Genomic DNA, 22,121 nt, shown 5'->3' on the forward strand with positions numbered 1-22,121 from the left:
TATTTGTCTCTGATCAGGGATATCAGTGGTTCAGCAAGCATCTCTTTGCACTTGTGTCCCCCCCAGCATAACAGGCATGTGTATGCATTCTGCAGTAAATTGCCTCTGAAGGGCACAGCAGGGTAAGCAGTTCAGAACATGACGGAAGATTTCTTGGCTGAATCCTCCTGTGGTGCCTTGTCAGTGAAATCAGGATACATAATTGTGCTTTGTTTTCCATGCAGGCAGTTCACAACGGCGACACTCTTCTATGGCCAGGATACATTCCATGACTATTGAAGCACCCATCACCAAGGTAATGTGGACTGTCACTAGCTGTTGCCAGTTGTGCTGTACTGGAGTACTGGGACACAAAGTTCCAATACAACATTCAGACTGAGGAGCAATGCAGCGCTGGCCTCTGGTTCAATTTCTTGCCCCCTTTCCATTTCCCCACTGGTAGCACTGCAAAAACCCAGATGTTCTGAAAAAAGTTCTCCCAAGCCTGCTGAGTAGCGTGCCCTCCATGTGGTCAGCCATTGCATGGCTTTTGCCTATGTGAAGGAGGAACCAGAATTCCTCTTTCCTTCTTACTTAGGCACTGTAAATTGTGTTTTGAAACCATTCAAGGATTTGGTGAAATTCAGCTCTTTAAGGAATTGAGAGAGACAAATGGGAGCAGGTTATATTAAATCCATTCAAAGACATTTTGAGGCTGTGTCTTGAATGGGAGAGCCATTAATAAGGCTGCTGCCCTTAGCGCCACAATCTTGTTCCCCAGAGGCAGTAGTGTTTTATTAACATCCCTTTCGTTTTGATTCTCCTACACATGGATTAAAGTTGTAGATCTCGTTTATTTGCTATGAGTTTTCCATAGTATTTGATGAGTGTCTCTGTTCTTTCTTATATAATTTCTAAATTCAAAACATGTCTAATGCTCAACTAGGTAATAAACATCATCAATGCTGCACAAGAAAGCAGTCCCATGCCAGTCGCAGAAGCTTTAGACCGGGTTTTGGAGATTTTAAGAACCACTGAACTGTACTCTCCACAACTGGGGACAAAAGATGAAGATCCACATACAAGTGACCTCGTTGGAGGGTTAATGACAGTAAGTACATAGATGTTATTAATGTTCCACTGCCTGATTTTCCCAGTTAACTCTATCATCTGGCATGTGCTTTGCCTCTACAATGACAAATTTTCAGGGAAAGCTGCACACCTCCTTTTTTTAAGGATTCTTTTCCCCCCTATATTAATAACATAGCTCTGAAAATTGAGAGAAAATTGATCCATCCTTTAGAAGCATTATTTTTGCTAGAATGGAAAAGAAAACTAATTCTTTTTTCCAGGTGATGCGTTTTAGAAAGGTATAGATGGGAGGCAAAGAAAGATAACTAGACACTTGTATTTATTAATTAGGATTGAAATGGCAGGCTTGGGGGGCTTTTCAGTCTCTAGGAGGAATGTGTTTTCCAAAAAATGCAAAATGTATATTTGTGTTGGTACTTTCTGTATAATATTTGTACCTGTAGAGACTCATAAAAAGATCAGAGTGCTTTGAGCTGGAAACATGAAAGTTAACATATTAAAACGCAACCATAATTTAAGTAAATAAGGCAAGAAAAAGACTGAAGAAGGCACACAGCATTTATTACCATTTCATGTTGGAACTGTCAAGATACTTTTGCACTATCTGCCAGAATCTTGAAACAGTTTACTTGTATTTTTGTCTTTTCAAATATCACAGCAAATACCTAAGCAGGAGAAACACATGAGAGACTTCAAGAATTGCAGGAGAAGAGCTGAATGGTTCATAGAGAGTTGCATTGACTAACTCAATAGACAAAATATATTGTTACCTTAACTATAAAAATACAGCAAGAATATCGATATATATAAAATCATTAGAGTCTCAAGATGAATCTCTTCTGCTGAATACACACAGTTCATAAACTCAACTGTTTCCTCCTTTGTGTGGATTATTGAGATTACTGGTTCTTCCATACATTTGTATTCTGACTCTATTCAGCCCATGGTCTCAGAACATATATAGGTAACTGCAAAACAGAAAATCCTTACTAAAATCAAAAGCTATATTGCAGAGCAATAGAAAAGCTGAGAAAGTCCATTTCAGAGCATGAGACTGTATGTTATGGTATAAGTTTTGAAATTATCTGAGAGAAATATTTTTCCAGCAAAGGATCTGTGGAAAACACAATCTTATTATTCCATTTCATGTTCAGAGGTTATGTCTAAGTAGGGGAACAAGCAGCAGGTTATTGGATTTGAAATCTCAATCAGAATTCATGATGGGAAGGGCATTCAGAGTTCAAAGATGGATTTGCCAGAAACAATTACACCTGCTATTTCAACTCTCAAAAAAAAAAAATCTAATCTTTGATTCTGAATGATAAACAGCATCTAGTTCCCTCAATATCTGTGTCATAGCAGTGCTATTAAGAGTTACTGAGGCAGTTATGGGATTAATACTCCCTTTCCTTTAAAATTACAAAGCTCCAGGCTAATTTACTTTAAACTGTGAAAATAAAAACAAGTGCAGACATTTCATGTTCAAGTGCAGCACATCCACGTTTACTTCTGTTATACTTGGGGTGCATAACATTGTTGGTACATTCAGAAATATGTTATTTTAAAAATCAATTAAAACGTTAATGTACAGTAACTAACAGCTGAGTACTTCAAAATATCAAGCAGGATTTGGGCCATATAGCTGAAAAGTAAATGTGAAAAATATAATTCTGGTTGAATCCTTCATCTTGAGTTTGCACATCTAAGCATCATGCCAGAATTAAGTCTAGGGGGGCTAGGAGCTGGAGAATAAGCAAGCATATGTTCTTCTTTTATAGAAGGGAAGCCTCAGAGCAATTTGTTGCTCTGCAATCCTAGCAACAAATCCAGAGATTCTTATGCTGCTGTGGTGACCTGATCTGCCAGTGGCAGGGGGAGAACCATCACCTCGTTGATGGGAAGCATGTGGATATACAGTGGCACACATCCAGAGCCCATGTGTGTGTTGTCCAGACAACAAAGGTGGATGTGAGGCTGTAGTGCTCAACATCCATCTGCAGCTGAGAAATTTGAGTGTTTACTTACCTGAGTTTTGTACCCTGTACCTTGCAGTTTCTCATCCATTATGAACTATATGTAAAAAAGAAAAATCTTAACAGTAAACACAAATAAAGTAGAGGCAGCTTTGATGACTTGACAGGTTGCAGCCAGGCTTCTCTAAAGCCATTGGTGTCATCACCTTACAAACCCTTTGTACAGTACTCTGCATGTAACTCTCCACTTTCATTGCACAGGATGGGTTACGAAGATTATCAGGGAACGAATACATACTGTCAGCAAAACGTAAGTGTTCATTTGGCAGTTACTGGGATATTGAAACATGTTGAGAAGTTTAAGAAATGGGGAAATGTGATCAAATGTTCTTTTTTATAAGCATTGTTTGGTTTTGGTTTATTTTTGTTTTAAAAGCATTGTTCTGCAGCATTACTGAACATGTACATTCAGTAAAAGGCTATCTCAGGGTTGTTCATAGGAGATCTGCAATTATATCCCTCAACAGAAACTCATCAGGTCGCTGGCAGTTTGATCTCTCCAATATCCCTCAATGACATACCCCCACAGATAACACAGGCAATGGAAAATGAAGAACACTGGGATTTTGATATCTTTGAACTAGAGGCTGCCACCCATAAAAGGTCAGTAAACTTGAGCTCATAAACTGAAGTTACTGAAAACTGACTTAAAGAGCTGATTACAGGATGACATATAATTGCTGTGCCTGTGCTTTTAAAATGGAATTGCTTTTATTTTCAAAGTCAGATGTTTCAAGTTTTCTGTCATTTCTAGTTGTGTATGAACCCATAAAATATCTTGTTTCATCATACACTATTTCCTGCAGCTTTCCCAGTGGATGTAAGTGAAGATGATATATCTTTGATATGGTGTAATAACAAAACATCATTTTAAAAGCTTTCTTCTTCTGGTCTACAAATCAAATTGCTGTCTTGTGGGGATTCAAATTCAAATTATGGCCTGCTCCACATAGAGTCAACATGCTGATCTTAATTTGTTCAGTTGGTACAGATCATGTTTTATTTTCTCTCCATGTAATTGGGTAATTTTTATTCCTAAATAGTTCAAATACAGCTTTTCAGCAGAATTCCCATTGCCTTTGTCAGGGATTAGGGAAGGTCTTTATTTTTGGCAGGCTACATTTTATGTATAAGATTAACTGAAGAATATTTACTGATAAATATGTAAATAATTGGGCATACCAGTTTCCATCACAGAAGTTTTCAAAAGGGGATTAGCAGTTTTGCTAGACTTCACTTAGCAAGTGCTCCCATTAAGGCTGTAAACTGATCTTTTTGTTTAAATTTTTGGTTTATTTTCTAATGTCTATCTGAAATTCTCCTTTGGGTCTAGTTTTGTGTATCCATGCTTTGTCTTAGCTTAAAGCTTCTAAGAGATACTAATTTGGGGGCTAGGTCCTGCAATGAATTGACTATCTTAATCCCTTGTTAAAATCCCAGATCTGTATTAGTTTTGAAAGGTATTCAGAAACAATGTCCTGGAAAGAGACCAGACATTTAGTTAATATATATGCACTTTATTTTTAGACCATGGTTTAATAAGACCAAAAAAAAAAAAAAGGTAGAAAACCCCCAGATTTTTATTATATTTTTTAAGTGATTTTATTATAAGTGAAGAAATTTGCATTCAGTTACTTTAGGGTTTGGTTTTGTTTTGTTTTTTTCTTTGCTACATCTATTTTTAATGAAGTGCTGTAGATACAGTAATTAAAAACAACAACAAAAAAGTGACAAAGTCTATTCAGGTTGTGTGATTTACAACATGTAATAGACACATTGCAGTAACCTCATAGAATCATAGAATTCTATCATAGGAGTTGGAAGGGGCCTTAAAAATCATCTAGCCCCAACCCCTGCTGCCATGGGCAGGGACACCTCTCACTAGACCAGGTTGCTCAAAGCTTCACCCAGCCTGCTCTTAAAACTTCCAGGGATGAGATGTCTACAGCTTGTCTGGGAAACCTGTTCCAGTGTCTCACCACCCTCATAGTAAAGAATTAATTTATTATCCCAGCCAACATGCATGAGATCAGCAGACAGGTTTCTCTGTTCTTACTGATGTGAAGAGACCACAGAAGGACAAAGGAGGCATTTTGTTGCCTGTCCTCGTTAAATGTGTTATTGCTGGGATTGCTTGCTGCTGTGTTTAAATGAAGGCAGTTCATTTATTAAGAAAATTAAAGTGACCTTTAATGAATTCTATGTATGAATATTATTATTGTCTTCAAGTCCAAGCAGACATGTGGTAGTAAAGCCAAGATAATTCATTACATCTAAGCTTTAGTGCATTACAGTTCACTGACACAGAAACCTGGGAAGACCTTTGCCAGTGTTCCTTGGGGGGTGGATTAAGGGAGATTTAACTGTAGTGTATTATGGTTCTAGTGTATGACACATTATTGTTGAGGATTTTTGCCAGAAGATGTACATCCTGCTCTAAATGACCTCAGCAATCACCTCACCTGTCAGGTGCAGCTAAAAATCCAAGTGCCTGATGCGTCTGGAATCAAGCAGCAAAGTTAGATGCCAAAATAACAGTTTAAGATCTACTTGTAAGAATCCACGTTTGAAAACACTTACCAGAATACCTCTATCTCTAATCCTCTACAGCATGCAAAGCCAATGAGCAATGGAAACGTGCAGTGGTGGGTGTAAAAGAAATGGATCAGATCTGCAGTGCAGAAAGAATAGTGATTACAGCATTCTATAGTACAGGGAATGCTTAATCTAACTAAACCAGCTAGGTTAGGAGTCTGTGGCAGCAGCAGCACGATTACCTCCCTCCTCTCAGGTGCAGAGTTTAGTACTTGCTAATGTATCTCATTTTGGCTGCAGTCTACATTTATGCAGCACAGAATGTCCAAGCTCCAGAATATTGCTCCATGTAGTACAGCAGCAATACAAAGCCTTTGTATAGTATTCCTGGGAGTGTCAGGAACTGGTATGATTCGGAAAGTGGGCATGGGATGCATAGGCAGAACATTTCTACAGGTCTGGATGGTGATTTGTAACAAGTCCTTAATCTGACATGTCATTGGTTAAAAATGCTGTATAGATTCAAACCAAATATGCCATGTAATATTCTTTCAACATAATTTGTTCAAAATCTTTGTGTTTGTTTTTCTCCACAGGCCGTTGGTTTATCTGGGTCTCAAAATATTTGCTCGCTTTGGAATCTGTGAATTCCTAAACTGTTCAGAACCAACTCTGAGGTCATGGTTACAAGTTATTGAAGCTAACTACCATGCCTCCAACTCCTACCATAATTCTACTCATTCAGCAGATGTACTACATGCCACTGCTTATTTCTTGTCTAAGGAAAGAGTAAAGGTGAGTCCACATTTATAAGAAACAGTGTAGGTGGGAAGTACGGGTGTGTTCAAAGGAAGATCTCTCAAAAACTTTGCCAAGAGCCAAGTGCTGTCCAGCTAGTGGCAATGACTCTGGTAACTCTGAGGCCAAAGAACTGGGCTGCTTAGAGGAGTTCTAGGATCTCTCTTACAGTATATATGGAGAGATGGATACTAATATTACAGAAACCGAGCTATTCTTGATGGAAAAATTAGAAAACCTCCTTTTAAAACAAAATTTCTCCATATAGTTGATAGGTGAGCTAATGACACAATTATTTTTGTGACAGTACATGCCAGTTACAGATTTAATGCAGTGAATCACCATCTCTTGCACCTCGTGACAGTTGTTTTGCAGAAGACTCCCAGGACATTCTAGGCCAAAGCTGTGCCACCTGGACCAGATGCCCAGAGGCTTAAAGAGGCTGCACTGGAGGAGAGTATTGAAAAAGATGACTTGTCAAAGTTCCTTGTACCATAACACCCACTGGTTTCCTAGAGCCACTGACAGCCAGAATAAATCAGAGTAACCTATGTTCTCACACACCCAGAGGGCAGTCTGGAGAAGAGGAATTAAAACAGTGCTTGCATGCATATGCAGTGGAGTGGCAGCACATATTTCTGAGTTGTATTTTTGTATAGAAATTCTTACCTGGAATTGGCCTACCTAGGGATAGTGTTGGTGATGGGCACCAGGCTGAGACATTTGTGACTAAACAAGCTTTTGACAGTTCATTAAAACTGTAGTAGGGTCCTTAACCTAGAGCTGCAGCTCATTACTGTGCTCTCCAGAGGCTGACTTACACATACTGTATGCCAAGTGGGGATAGAACTTCACTGGATATTTTCAGCCCCTGATTTCCCAGAGATTTAGCTGGTCTTCCCAAAAATATATATGCAAAACAGACAAGATCTGGACTCATTTCAATGCTGCAGAGCATGACCTACTCCTCATTTTCCAGAATGTTGTTTCTATTCCTCTATAGGCATAGGTAGAGGAAAAAAAATGTTGCAGCAGAAGCAGAATCAAAGTTCAAAATTCTTTCTTTATCTTTTCAAAGTGACATACCAGCTGCTTTTATGTTGTCCAGAGTTCAACATAGCTTAAATACAGAAGGCCAGATTCTACCACTCAAATTCACACTGAGATTTTTTTTTTTTTTCAGTAAATTGAAATCAGTTCTTGCCTGGGAAATTTTCTGGCTCCCAAACTGAAGCAGTATTCTCAGAATAATTTTCATTTCTGTGTCACAGGGGTTAAGATGACAAAGTTAGAATCCTTGACCTAAAGTTAGGGGTAAAGGTACTGTAAATTACTGCAAAATTTGTTATGTCAGACTCAGGAAACAAGTGACAGATACACTACTGTTGTCCTGCAGGTCAAGTATCCTCCAGTTTCTTGCCACTTCCTATCTGCACAGGTCTTTTTCAGCCTGATTGAGCTCTAGTCAGTGTGTCCCTCCGAGAAGAGTGTGTTCTAAAAATCTCCTAACTTCAGACCACAAAAATAGAATTCCATGAGCAGCGGCTGAAAGAAATAAGGAAGAAGCTAACACACCATGGATAGTATTTCAGGAAGTGCTAATTATGAACTTACAGCAGAAATAGTTCTTTAACTTGTCATGTTCTCCAGAAGACCCTCTTGACAGTCCTCAATGAATAATATGCTAGCTCCTTCAAAGTCAGGTCACTACATTAATTTCAGGAGGTATAAAGTAGTGTAGGGATTGTCTTTTCACCTACCAAATCTAACCATTCTGAATGCTTCTGGCAAAGCTAGGAGAGAGCATTTAGAACATAAATTCAAGCTAATTGGAATGGAAATTACCCACTGTACTCCCAGATTCAACTGGGAACACTTCTGCTCTTTGTGTCTCTTTCATTTTGTTAAAATTTTAATGTTTGTATCTGTAATCCTTCACAAAAAGCCAGCATAAACACAGCAAAAGGGCTAGTTCCCAAATGTATACAATACACTGCTGAGATGCATGGGTTTTCCTCCTTTTGTATTTTGTTATAGAGCAGATGACATAAAGCAGTGACCAATGTAAGCAGATACAAAGCATGGAGTGTAGCACGCTAAAAGAAGCAGAATCTAATACAGAACATATAGAACAGTGTGTCATTTAATTTTTCCATGGGTTTAAACCACCAAGTATTCTTCATAGAATTCATATTAGCTGTAGCCCCAAAACATTGTTATTCTAGAACTGGATATATGGGAAACATTCCTTACAAATTGTAAACCTAGCCTGCATCTGAGTGGAATATGATTAGGGCACATTAAGTTTCCAAAAGAAATTAAAGGATCTGGTGGAAATAGAAAAAGTTTTAGCCAAATACCCTAATTCGAAGTGAAGGCAAATTTCTGTGTTATTGGAAAACAGAAACTAATTTATTACTTTTAATTTCTCTAATGTGATGTGCTTTGTCAAAGGTGTGTCTAAGGCAAAATTCAAGAGGTACAAAATAACCAAAAAAAGTCATGCAGTGTTCAGTGAAGCTTACAATGAATTTTCCATTGCTCTGTCTAGAACATCTGACCCTCAGTGATCTGCAGAGTTCTGGCTTTTATTCCTCAACAACTTGGCTTAATCTGATGGACAGAGTAGGGTTTCTATTGAGTCTGCCAGGAAAACTAAGAATCCTTCTATTTTCAGCAAACTTTAGATCCGATTGATGAAGTTGCTGCACTCATTGCTGCCACAGTCCATGATGTGGATCACCCAGGAAGAACAAATTCTTTCCTGTGCAATGCTGGCAGTGAGCTAGCAATTCTCTACAATGACACTGCAGTGCTGGAGAGCCATCATGCTGCCCTAGCTTTCCAGCTCACCACCCGGGATGACAAATGTAATATATTTAAAAACATGGAGAGGTAAGTTTAAAACCCAGGTCACTAACATCTCTCACTTTGTTCTGCATAACATCAGATAATGTAAGCAAGTATCCTAGAGGAGGGCAGGACCTAGTAGCCCTCATGGAAGTTTGCTTCTAAAACAGCAGAGTGCTTCTGCTTGTCCTGCACAGACTTAGGAGCAATTCCATGGCTTCAGTTCTTCCTGTGGATCAAAAGGCTGACCCTGTCTGAGGAACTTAATGTAAAGCCTAAAATTAGGAAGTACGGAAGAGCAATTTTGTATCTTTGGCTGTGCAGGACAAACTGTGGCTGCGTGGGTAGATGTTTGCTGAGTAGAACAAGGATAAAAAGAATTACAGACCATCAGTCAAAAAATAAAAGCCTTGTCTCAATGGGAATGATAGTGAAGGACTTGCTGTTCTTCCAACCTTAGAAAGGCACTTAGGGTGAGGATGTGACCATTGCCTTGGCCCTCTCAAGATACAGCAGAAAAGCATTGCTGAAAACTTGGCTGGAGCATGAGCCACTCCTGAGCGTTTGTGCTAAAAGCCTTGGGAACATGCTGGTGTGGCTGGTGTCCTGGCAGCCCTCCTGAGTAGCTGGAGCTTCTGCCCAGCTTTTGCACTATTTCTCCTGAAGATCCAGTCATGCCTCTAGCACATAGGTCTCTGCACACCAAAGGGTACCTCATCCAGCTGCCCAAGCCTTTATTATTCTTTCTTCCCCCAGCACCTCTCTTCAACAGAAATGGTCTGTAGCATTTTTGTTAGACTTGTTTGAGCAAGCAGCCAGCATTCTGAATTGTTTCCTTCTTTAAACAGGAATGAGTATCGAACCCTTCGCCAGGCCATTATTGACATGGTCTTAGCAACAGAAATGACAAAGCACTTTGAGCATGTCAACAAGTTTGTCAACAGCATTAATAAACCCTTGGCAGCACTAGAAGAAAATGGGGTAAGTGACACTACAAATCCTGCTTAAACCAACTGGGCAGGGATTGGGAACCTTTGGCAGGAGGAAATCCCCACTTGGGGTTCTGAGCAAGTTCATCAGAAATGTGGAGAGAGATCAGAAATGTTTAATGACCTTCTGCTTAACAGGGTCATCAAACATTTTGAGGGTGAATAGGACTCCCTTGAATCCTATTAGTATTTAGTGCTATGATATTGTACTTGGGATCAGAACATTCAGCAGGCTTCCTACAGAGTCATGACCTTCTTTGGGTGCAGGCACCTGCTCTGATGTGGGAGGTAGTCATCTGCTCCACTGTTAACCTCCATGGGCTTCAGGGCAACAGCTTTCTTCACTATGGACTGCAGGGGAATGTCTGCTCTGGAAACTGAAGCACCTTCTCCCCCTCCTTCTTCACTGACCTTGGTGTCTGCATAGATGTTTCTCTCACATCCCATTCCTCTCTAGGTGCAGATTTTCTATCAGGGTTTTTTCTGTCCTTCTTAAATATCTTATCATAGAGGCACTACAACTGTTGCTGATTGGCTTGGCCTTGGCCAGAGGTGGGTCTGACTTGGAGCTGGGGAAGCTTCTTTGAGCTTTTCACAGGAGCCAGCCCTGTAGCCCCTCCCCCATTACCAAAACCCCACCACACAAACCAAATACAGTATCATATAGACATAATCAATAGCCATCTGGAACCCTATGGACACAATGAAATTGCCTGTTGAGAACTCATTCTGAAAAACCACACCAGCTTCAATAACAGCTTCAACCAGCAGTTTTCTTGCCAGTAAGAGCAGTGTATAATTTCACTGGAATGGTTCTTTGCAAATAGAAGATTTTTTAGAAATGGTTATAATAAACTTTGCATTGGTGGCAACATCCTGTAGGAGCTGTAATGGTTTTCTGTGTTTTCTTAGCATGTTTTTTAGAAACCCACATTTATGACTGTTTTGTGTAATGGGGAAGGGCAGCGCTGGGTTGTTGAGGGGTGTTTATTATCTGAAGGTGGGAGAAGAACAAACTTTATTCCTTCACTCATCAAAAGCAGACTGGAGCTTAATTGGAGGAAAATACCTTTGTCCACAGGAGCATATACTAGAATTAGCTTTGTTCTTGGCACCCAGTGATGCTAATGAGAACTATGTGAATGTGAAGCCAAAGTCCCAGTAGGATACTGGTTTTACCAACTAAACTAGGAGAAAGGCTGCCAGATCCTCATCTAGACAGTTTCGCTGGGTGAGCGTAGCAGCATTTGGCATAGGAGGGGAAAAGACACAGAGAACAAGGGAGCTGCTGCTGGGTGTAGTCCACCACACCAGCTGACCTTGTGGAGTGCCTAATTCTCTAGAGCACTTGGTTATCCTGGAGGGCTCTGTACTGGCCTGGCCCAGTGTGCAGAGCACCTCCTCCCAGCTCCAAGAATTAGGATACAGCAGGTTTTGACCAGCAGCATCCATCCAAAGAACCAAACTCATCTTACCTGCTATAGAAAACTGAATAGCTGCTGCTGCTGAAGAATTGGGCTGAGACCTGTACAATGAGACTGTAAAAAAAAATACAGTGACATATGGCAATCAAAAGGAAGTGTCATTCTGCCTTTGAGCCCTAGGGGCTGCAGGGAAATCATGTGCCCTACAAAGTATTTGCAATTCACAGCAAATTCAGCCCAAGGATGAGAAGAAAACCCAAGGCTATATATATATATATATTTTTTTTTTTTTTTAAACCAAGAAGCAAACTATTACCCTTCTTTTAGTTGAGTTCAGCAGGCCTGTAATTAAAAAGTCTGTAATGTGTGAGCAGGTAAACCAAATAATTTGCTGTGCTCGTTACTAACAGAACAAGACTGGCAGATCCTCTTTCAAGCCTGGTTGTATATCTGGTTGCAGCGGCAGCGTGTGTTTCCTGGCCTGGTTTCCAGTCATGGCAGTGACTCAGTGCAGTGTTTGCAGGCTGAGCTCCCAACCATGTGTTCCAAATGGGACAGTTCCACTTATTTTTTATTATTTATTATTTTTATGCATATTTGTTCAAAGAGCCATGCTGAGAAGCTGCTCTGTTTGTTTCCTTTCTTCTTTTGTTTCATAAACTGAAAAAAAATCCTTTCCAGCTCCAGCATCCTTTATCCTCCCATTTCCCTTCATGATGTCACCTAAGCCTATGACAGGAAGCCAACATCTGACATGCAGAGACACCTCTGCACTCTGAGCAGGATGCTGGGACTAAGCACAGTTAGCACATTCTATTCCCAAGACATCCGCATCCAGCAAGTAGATCTCTGCCCTTGGTTTGAGCAGACCACAGAAGCGAACATCCTCTCTTGATTCCTGGAGGTTTACCTACAAGGATATTCTCTGCTGTCCTTAGTGGAAGCATCTCTTTCTGTGCTTAATTTCCATACTTGGGTTTCTGGAGTTTCCATTACTTACTTTTGGCTTTCTCTTATGTAATTTTGCCATGCATTTGGAGATGTATGCACCTCACTTGATTTCCTCTGTATCTTCCCTTCCATGGATCTGAAAACAAAGGAAAATAATTGATTTGGGAGTCTCATTTTCGTGAGACTGTGGAGCTGATATTTCACAGCCAGTATACTACCAAATAATATTTTTTCATTGTTGTCAGTTCCTTCCTTTAGGAAGGACTTTCTTCCCCCCAAGAACTGCAAAATATGTCCTAGTGAAAGATCAGAATGTTTCTGCTGCTCTTCATACAAAATACTGCAGGAACTGGTGGCACATTATTGTCATTATTACTTCTTTGATACTCTGACCAGACACTAAGACCTTGTCAGGTGCCAGAGAGGTATAGTGTACTCTTTGCTTCAAAAAATTTGTATTCTGAGGAGGCACTGTTGTAAACTTCTGTACCTACCCATCCCTAAAGATTCAGTTAATAATCTTGTGCTTATCTATAGATAATTTTCTGTATCTCTGTCCTTTGGAAACTTAGTTCATCAGAGCTGCACAGAAGCTGCACATAGCTTCTAGTCTGCATCATCAGAGCCTCTACTGTTATACTGGCTCCAAACACAGAGTACTGTTGATGCTTTTATAAGTGCAGCCTGGGGACCAGATCTAAGTGTTGTGTGGGCTTGAAACTTTCCTAGACTTGCAGAGGAAAGATGAGGCTACTTGAAAGCATGTTTCTAATATATTGCTTTAACACTGATAAACACTCGGCAGTTGGGACTGAGACTGATGGGCTAAAAAGAAGGCCCAGAAGGCCAATTGCATCCTAGGCTGCATAAAAAACATTGTGGCCAGCAGATTGAAAGAGGTGATCCTGCCACTTTACTCTGCTCTGGTAAGACCTCACTTGGAGTACTGTGTCTGGCTCTGGAGCCCTCAACACAGGAAGGACATGGACCTGATGGAGCAGGTCCAGCGTAGGGCCATGAAAATGATCAGGGGGCTGGAACACCTCTGCTACAGGGACAGGCTGAATGAGCTGAGGTTGCTTAGCCTGGAGAAGACTCTGGGGAGACCTAATAGCAGCCTTCCAGTACCTGAAGGGGGCCTACGAAGGCCTGCAGTGATAGGACGAGGGGCAGTGGTTTTAAGTTAGAGAAGAGTAGATGTAGATTGGATGTTAAGAACAAGCTCTTTACCATGAGGGTGGTAGAATACTGAAAGAGGTTGCCCAGGGAGGTGGTTGACACCCCATCCTTGGAAATACTCAAGGTCAGGCTCAACAGGGCTCTGAGCAACCTGATCTAGTGAAGGATGTCCCTGCTCACTGCAGGGGGGTTGGACTAGATGACCTTTGGAGGTCCCTTCCAACCCAACCATTACCATTCTATGATTCTATGAATATGGGTCTGGTGGAAGGGGAATGAGGAATATGCCTGGGAGGCAATGTGAGATCTCACTCTTCTAGTAGCAGTGCTGTCAGAATGATTGATGCTCATGCTGATGAGGTTTGCATGCAGCGGGTGGCCATGCATCTTAGGTCAGGCCTTTTTTTTTTTTCCCCCTTCCTAAATCAGCTATTCCACTCTTAATGTGGTAAGTCCATTAATCCTTGGATTTCAGAAGAGAATGACATTTTTCTGCCTACACAGCACTCAGCACTATGTGTGTATTGATGAATGGATCCTCTCCACACTTTTAGGGAGACAGATAAGGCATACAGGGATTAGATGGCTTGCCCAAAGATGCCCAAGAGATTTGTCACAAAGACAGTGACTGAATCCAGAAACTGGAGTTCAGACCTAGTTCAGAGCTGTGGCTAACATTTATAATCCCCCTATAAATTCAGCTGGACATCAAATACGGTAGCCAGCAGCAGGACTAATCCCTGTAGTATCTGCTGAAAGCATTCCCAAGGCACAAAGCTTTTGAGTAAGTACACAGAGATCTGGCTAATGGATAGTTTTTAATTCTTAACTATTGCAGAATAATGGTGATGGAGAGTCAATCAAAACTGTTCTCACGTCTCCTGAGAACCGTATCCTTATCAAGCGCATGCTGATAAAGTGTGCTGACATTTCCAACCCCTGCAGACCCATAGAGCAGTGTATAGAGTGGGCTGGACGCATCTCTGAGGAGTACTTTGCACAGGTAAGGCAGCTAAAATGAACTGCTGAAATTCCAGGTGAGCATCTCTTTAGAAGGGAAGAGAAGGGTGCATGTACTGCCAGTGTCCCAGAACATCTAAGGCAGCACTATGTAATGTGAAAAGTAGCAAGCAACTCTTTTTTTGTATTTTAAATGATGGGGTATTGTGCATGCTGGTACCACTTGCCTTCTGACAGATGGAAGTTGACAACTTATATAGCACAAAAAATTTAAGCTTTCAAGTTGTTTAGTTTGGAGCTGGGCTTTCTGAGTTGTGCCTGCAAATGCATTCCCATCACAAGAGGCAGAAGAAGGGCACTTTCTTTGTTCCCATGTGCTGGCTATGCTTCAAGAACAGGATCATTAGGTGCTAGTGTTAGCAGGGCAACAGCACTCCAAGAAATGCTGTAAGACCTTAGCACACTGTGCTGAAGAAAGGGTTTAGGAAGATAGGGAAAGGGAGAGGGCAATCATTACATATGGCAGACCAAATGCTGCACTGGGACTTGGTACCTCAAGGCAGGAAAAGGAGGGTAAAAAAAAGGTATTTTGCCATCTCTCAGTTGTACAGATTGTTGCTTCCATCAGAGACTGAAAATGGCTGACTCCAAAGCAGTCATAATTTAATCAGTAATGTGTGAAGTTACTTAGGGGCAGCTTTGTGTGTAGATGCAGAAGGTAAATGCAGGAATCTCTGCAGGGTACACTGGAAGGCACTATTTGTCTGCTGTTTCACTGAAACCTAGATGACTAGGTACTTAGATTAAATTAAATTGCTGCTGCTTCAGATTTATTCAGGTTCCTCTGTCTATTTAGCAATTGCATGCTCTAGTTGCTGCCAATCAGTCTGCTGATCAAAGAAGTCCATTAACAGAATGTGTCTTAGATGAATAATGACAAGAATGTTTTTTGCAGACTGATGAAGAAAAGAGGCAAGGTTTACCTGTCGTGATGCCAGTTTTTGACAGAAATACTTGCAGCATCCCCAAATCCCAAATATCATTCATTGACTACTTCATTACTGATATGTTTGATGCCTGGGATGGTAAGTAAAACTCTGCTGTATTTCCTGACAGTTAACTATTTTGTGAGCATTTGAAACTACTGTGATATAAAATTGCTCTCTTATGGCTTCTAAAGAAAGGGGGAGAAAATGGAAGATTTCTGCAGTACAAGTGAGCTTAATAACTTCATTATTACTTAGAAGTATTTGATACTGCTGCAAGCCATTCTTGTGACTTCTCTTTAATACATTAGATTCAGGCAATGTTTAACTCTGTTTTAAACTTGCTTCTCTGTAAATGCTGAACGTATTCTCCCTGACAGCACTTTAGGCACAATCATTTTGTTCGTGTTAAATATCAGTTATTCTTCAAGACAAATTTCTACAGTCTGGAAAGTGCTTGGGGGAGCAGCTGTTTCCTTCCAAGTGCTGCCTCTGTGGTGAAAGCGGTCAGAAATGTGACTCTGCTGAATGCCAGATCGTGACATGTGACTGAGATTTGATGAAGTAGGGTAATTACAAGCCTAATTAGCTATGCCCCTCCTGGGAAACTGGGTCCCTTTGCTGGGGCTTGCAATACCAACGTTAAGGAGACTTACAGAGCTGTTCTCAGTGGCCTGAGTGAGAGATGAGTGATGAGAGCTATACAGCCAAAACCATTTCAAGTATCAGTATGACAGATTTAAGCTTTCCTGCTTAACACAGTCGCCCAGACATTTGAAGAGATATTTAAGCAGAAAGAATCATGTGACTCTTTCAATTCTGCAAACTAAACACACTCTGCCCTTTCTTCCCTAGCATTTGCAGACCTGCCAAATTTGATGCAGAATCTGGATAATAACTTTAAATACTGGAAAGGACTAGATGAAAGAAAGCTGCGGAGCCTTCGACCACCACCAGAATAGCAATTAGGCCATGGTGTGTAATTTACTAACCAGATGCATATTTATTCAAGCTCACTTCTATTCATGTGATTTGAGATTTGTTTTGGTTTCTTCAGTATTACAGTAAAGCTAGCTCATGCGCTTGGGGAACTTTCAAATTCAAGAGAACATGAGGTCAGCAGTTGACTTCCACAAACTGCCATGTGTGGACTCTGATGAAATAAGCCTAACAGAGTGGAATTACACTGGATTGCTGCAGTATTTGTACTGAAGAGGGTTTAGTAGTGAACGCATTTTTGCGATATCTTCCTACCAGTCTGTGAAGCTGGGAGACCGTGAAGAATCCTCATGAAAAGGACACTCACTAGAAGATTTTGCTTAATCCTCAGTCTCGCAAGTGGAAAAGAAATCTCTGTTAATAGAGGCTCACAGCTTTTATGAGAAAGCTACATGCTTTTTATAAGCACTTAAGACAGCTACATAGAACAATCAGACGTTTAAAATGCAGCTCTCTTAAGAAGGAATTTTTGATCTATGAAAAATAGATGTACTCTATTTTTTCACATCACCAAAGGTGCAATCATTCACTTCTGAGCACTACTGAAAGTGAGTTCTCTTTAAGAAATTTAGTAGCAATGTAAAAAAATAACACAAGAATTTTTGAGGTTGATCGTTAGCATCTATGATTATAATGATACCTTTTATTTATTTTGTTAGATGTTCAATATTTTCTATGAATTTATAAATACTTAAAAGCCAAAGCCAACTTTAGATGCATTACAAATTTACATGATTCATACTCATTAATATACATTTAATTGATGTACAGACCTTTTATTTTCATAATGCAAATACAAGATACTATACAATGATACATTTTTATTGCACTGTAAGGATAGATGTGTATGTTTAAATATTGTCTGATTTATGTTAATTAAAATAAGTTTTATTGAAAAGGTCTCACTTGAGAACAGTAGAATAAACAAGAAATATATACTGTCTGAGCACCAGAACTGCAGTAGTTCTCTCACAAGCCAGTGACAACCACCTGATCTTCCCATGGCTACAAAAGTAATAATAGTATGCTGGAACTTTTTGTTTTCTCCCGTGAAATTTTATGATTGAATTCCCTGTCCAAGTCTGCCTTATTTTGTACAGTGTTTCTACAAAGCATTCCACAGCATATACAAAGAGGTAATACTAAACATCTAATCAATTTCACCATTTTATAGCCTATGTATTTTCCTCTGCCATGAAAGAAACAGAACATAAAACCACCAACTCAGAAATCTTTAACTCAAGAAGTTTGTAAAGGCTGTGTACCTTCACAACTTGAACGAAACCTTCATAGCAAACACCAGAAAATAATAAAATGTATATTTTAAGAAGTGTCAAAGTCCTAGCCATTTCATTTGAAACATATCTTTACTTTGTAGTCCGCAGGCTAATAGATACATGAAATTATTTTAAAAATAAGATACTTGCTGTCTGGGCAAGAGCTGAGGGGGTTGGACTGATGTAAGGGTGGTGAGAGGTTGTCTCTGTGCTTATGGCTTGGCCCCAGCAAGCCCATCAAGCCCTGTGTATCCTTGGACAAGTCTCTTCACAGCTAAAAGCAGTGCCACGCTGTATTCCACTGAAGGACTAGAGGAGCATCCTGCCAGCCTTCCCAGTAGGCAGAAAGGCACTCCAAAAGCACTGAAAGAACTGCTGATTGTTGTCAGTGCAGAGGCAACTGACTTTAGAGACGTTTTGAACCATTCCTGAAGAAGAGCAAGCAGGGCAGAGGTGGATGATGGAGCAGTTCAGGAACTGCAGAAGTATGAGCCTTAAAGCAGGTAAGAAAGGAAAGGGCAGCCTCTCCAGCTGTAACCTGTTTCTGTGTTTCTCCTTCATCACCAAGGCTATGAGACTCATGGACCACCACCACTTGTAGGTCATTACTGTTCATGTTTGCATCATGCCTTTCTGTCAGTGCTGCCCTTACCCTGCTTGTGTGCTCTCCCTTCCTACAGAGAATTCAGGGTTTGTGCTGTTGGGGCAGGGAAATCCCTTTTGTAATTTCCTTTAGTTCACTGATGTGTGTATGTTGTCTAAGCTGGCAGATCCTGCCTAGGAGTGCCCAGACCATGCCACTGTCTCACTGACTGTAGGACAGAGGGCATTGGGTCCTTGTTGATCTTCCAAGGGTTCCACAGTCAGTACTGAAGGAGCAGATACACTTCCACTGAAGCCTGAAAACCTCAAGTATCCTATTTTCAAAGAGAATATGCAAGGAAAGGGAGAGTTGGCTGCTAGATACTTTGTGATACATTGTAGTTCCCTACACAGGTACCTGTTGTAATCAGCTGTGATTTGGCACCTGTAGTTAATCTCTTCTACTGCATGCATCTTCCTGTGCATCTTTCCTATGCATCTTTTCTGTTCAAGGAAAAGCTGCTCTGGCACCATTAAAGGGAAGCTGCACCACACTGTCAATAACTCCTCCAATTACCTGCAATGAGGATAGGAGAGGAAAAGTAACAGCTTATGAGCTCAGAGAGTGTCTGCAGGAAGGGGGTAAACATATTTCTTCATAAACATAGTTAATATTCTGTATTATATCAATGAATGGTAAAAGCAGTTAATTTAATCTTGCTATAAAAATGCCTGATACATAATCATTGAAAAGATGTGGTCACTATGATTAATTCCCTGAAAGTCACACTGCATCTTTAATGCCATTACTTGGGAGTGCAGAGCTGTGCTAATCAACCCTCTGTGTCAGCTAGATTTATGTCCATACTGGTGTACAATAATTTCACTTAACATAAAACACTGATTTGCAGGCACTGAATGCAGCTCTGTTCATTCTGTTGTCCACCTAAATTTAACAGCTGCCAAGGATAGATTATAATTAAAGCCTGGAGCCACCATTCTTGGTCCTCACCTAAGATCTATTCATGCTGAGCTTCTCTCTACGAGTTACGCCTCTTAGACCTTATGTGCAGTCTGAGCCTGTGCAGCTTCAGTGAGAATGATTCAGTCTGCTGCCCATGCAGCAAGAAGGACTTTGATGTGCAGCATTAATAGCTCTAATGTGATAGTCATCACTTCAGGATCCAGATGTCTTTGGATACCACTGCAAATTCTTCAGCCCTTCCAGATCCCCTTCCTTTCTTCTCCAAGATTACATGGCAACATTACATGCCCTGTGCTCTGAATCCTTTCCAGTTTAATATTTCTTCCCATGTTTTTTGAAGTTATCACTCAATGATGGGAACTCTGCTTGGGACAGAAACCATGGTTTTACTGATGGACCTTCACCACTGAAGGGAGAAGACTGGAATAAACTGCAAGAGTATGATTGAAGTAATCCCCAATTTCAGACAGGCTGTCAGTCTCATACAGTGTCTGCACTTTTCATTTGTTCTTGCTTTAAAGCTAATACAAGAGCAAATTCCAATACTGATGTGATGATGGATTGGTCCTTTATGTACCTCCAGGGTTTTGATCTTAAAGCTTTGTGTTTTAAAACTGAGGGTCAGTAGCTCAGCATTAAATGACCCATTCAGAATCAGTGGCTCTATTTTCCACGCTGCATATTTTTTATCAGGTTACATTGCTGTTAAACCTGAGTATCATTTCAGTTGCTTCCAAGGAAGTCTGAACTACTATGGTCTGGTAAAATAAATGTTAGCTCCTCAGCAAATTTCCCTAGATAAATATCTTGGTCTCTTTAAGGGGTAGGTATAAAATTCTGAGTGGTTAATTGCTTATTCTTACAAAAGAAGAAACCACACAGGTGGTGTGCACAGCTATGGCTTTCATACTATGATGTTCCCAGTGGCTATATAGAAATTAAAAATCATCTGAAATTGAATGAATGCCTTGGGTATTTGTTGTAGTGCTTTTTGCTGTGGCTGTCTCTGCTTGTCATCAAGTCATCTCTGCTTGTCATCATTGATACGACACTTAAGAAAATGTGTCAGCAATATGAAGCAATGACAAAGCCATCCCTACATTAAAAAGAAGAAAGGATAATGAAATTAAATATCTACTAATCCCTTACAGGATGCTTAGAAACAGCACAGGGCGGCTGTACTCAGTTGTGCCCTTCTGTGAACCCAGAAGGGTCTGAGTCATGACTCTGCATAGAGCACTTTGCAATGAAGTCTCAGAGCTATTTACAAGTTTCAAAACAAATAATCTCTGCTGACGTGTGGCATCATGCCTCCAAGGGACCGTGGTCCCAGGTGTGCTCGTTAAATGATAGCTGTATGGATTGCATTTCATCCTGGCATGATGTTTGGATGCAGAAATTGAGCTCTTAAATTACTGCCATGTCCCTGTGTAGCCTAAACCAGTGCAGGACAAAGGGGATGTCCACATGCTTCAGCTATTTTTTGTTCTGTTGAAGCTATGGCTCTATGGGACTTCTATGTTGTAACTCTGCTGCATGCTTTCTCACAGTGAATGTTACTAGGGCAAAGTGTCTCATGTTTTCCTTTTTAACATCTTGAAGAATCTCCTCCCACACTTCCCACACAAACCTCAGTGAATCTGGCTTTGCAAACCCTGTGATGATATGTGTTAGCATCCTCCTTAACAAGCAAGGCAGTTAAGTTAGAAAAGGCCAGAGGACCCAGAGATACTAAGCAAAATGGGTTTGAGGCTTCTAAATATCTTTGAAGTCCTGGATCTTCAAGCCCTGCCTGTGGTTTAAGTCCTTCTCAGGCCAGGAAACAGCCTTCTGATGTTCCACATTTTTTCTTATCAGCTTCTCCATCTTACATTTTAGTTGTGATCCCGTTTTTTTTAACTTCCAGTGGTTGTGGATCTCACCCAAACACAGAGCTATAACACTAGGACTAAATCCTGCCTTTCAGACTGACTCTTGCCACTTACAAGAACTTTTACCACCAAAAAAAAAAAATCTTTTTCTGACTTAAAGGAAAATGAGCCTGGAAGAATACTCTGTAATGGCTGAAAGCCTTACAATGATATCCACAGGAAGAAGGAGAATACAAACATAGTTAATTAAAAGAGCTTGTGAGCACTGCATTGCTACTGTGTGTGGTGTGAACATGTATATGCAAGGTCTTTTGTATTGTACCCCCCCATGCAAACTGAAGTTCAGGAGGGTTTGCAGGCACCTCTGCCTTTGAGGTTAATACAAGTAGCTGTGAACACTTGTGGAAAATTTGAATCTCTCTTTTCTTGGTTTGCTTGCTCTCCCCCTCGAGAGGCAGGAGTCACTGCTAGAGCTAAAAGTAATCTTTGCTCAGCCCATGGTAATGAACATAAGTTACTTCATCTTTTAATCACATGCATTTCTCCTGAGGTAGTGAGATAGCTCTGCACACTGTTTTAGAGAGGAAGTGAGGAAAGTGATTGCCTGGTTTTGAAATAAAGGAGGAATTCA

The 22,121-nt window shown here is 40.5% G+C and overlaps 1 protein-coding gene across 2 annotated transcripts in view; it reads left to right on the forward strand.

The window, feature by feature from the left end:
* PDE8A (phosphodiesterase 8A) overlaps positions 1-16,802 on the forward strand; it is a 33,713-nt gene extending 16,911 nt beyond the window's left edge. For both annotated transcript variants that reach the window (XM_054388222.1, XM_054388223.1), the window contains 10 exons: positions 225-295; positions 926-1,090; positions 3,306-3,354; positions 3,572-3,707; positions 6,236-6,434; positions 9,115-9,332; positions 10,136-10,289; positions 14,687-14,833; positions 15,746-15,875; positions 16,632-16,802. In XM_054388222.1, coding sequence (XP_054244197.1) covers positions 225-295; positions 926-1,090; positions 3,306-3,354; positions 3,572-3,707; positions 6,236-6,434; positions 9,115-9,332; positions 10,136-10,289; positions 14,687-14,833; positions 15,746-15,875; positions 16,632-16,738 — 1,376 coding nt within the window. In that variant the 3' untranslated portion in view covers positions 16,739-16,802. The remainder of the gene's footprint in view (positions 1-224; positions 296-925; positions 1,091-3,305; positions 3,355-3,571; positions 3,708-6,235; positions 6,435-9,114; positions 9,333-10,135; positions 10,290-14,686; positions 14,834-15,745; positions 15,876-16,631) is intronic.
* Positions 16,803-22,121: the final 5,319 nt, after the last annotated feature.

Source organism: Indicator indicator, chromosome 16 (assembly GCF_027791375.1).
Source record: "Indicator indicator isolate 239-I01 chromosome 16, UM_Iind_1.1, whole genome shotgun sequence".
NCBI classification, from domain to species: domain Eukaryota; kingdom Metazoa; phylum Chordata; class Aves; order Piciformes; family Indicatoridae; genus Indicator; species Indicator indicator.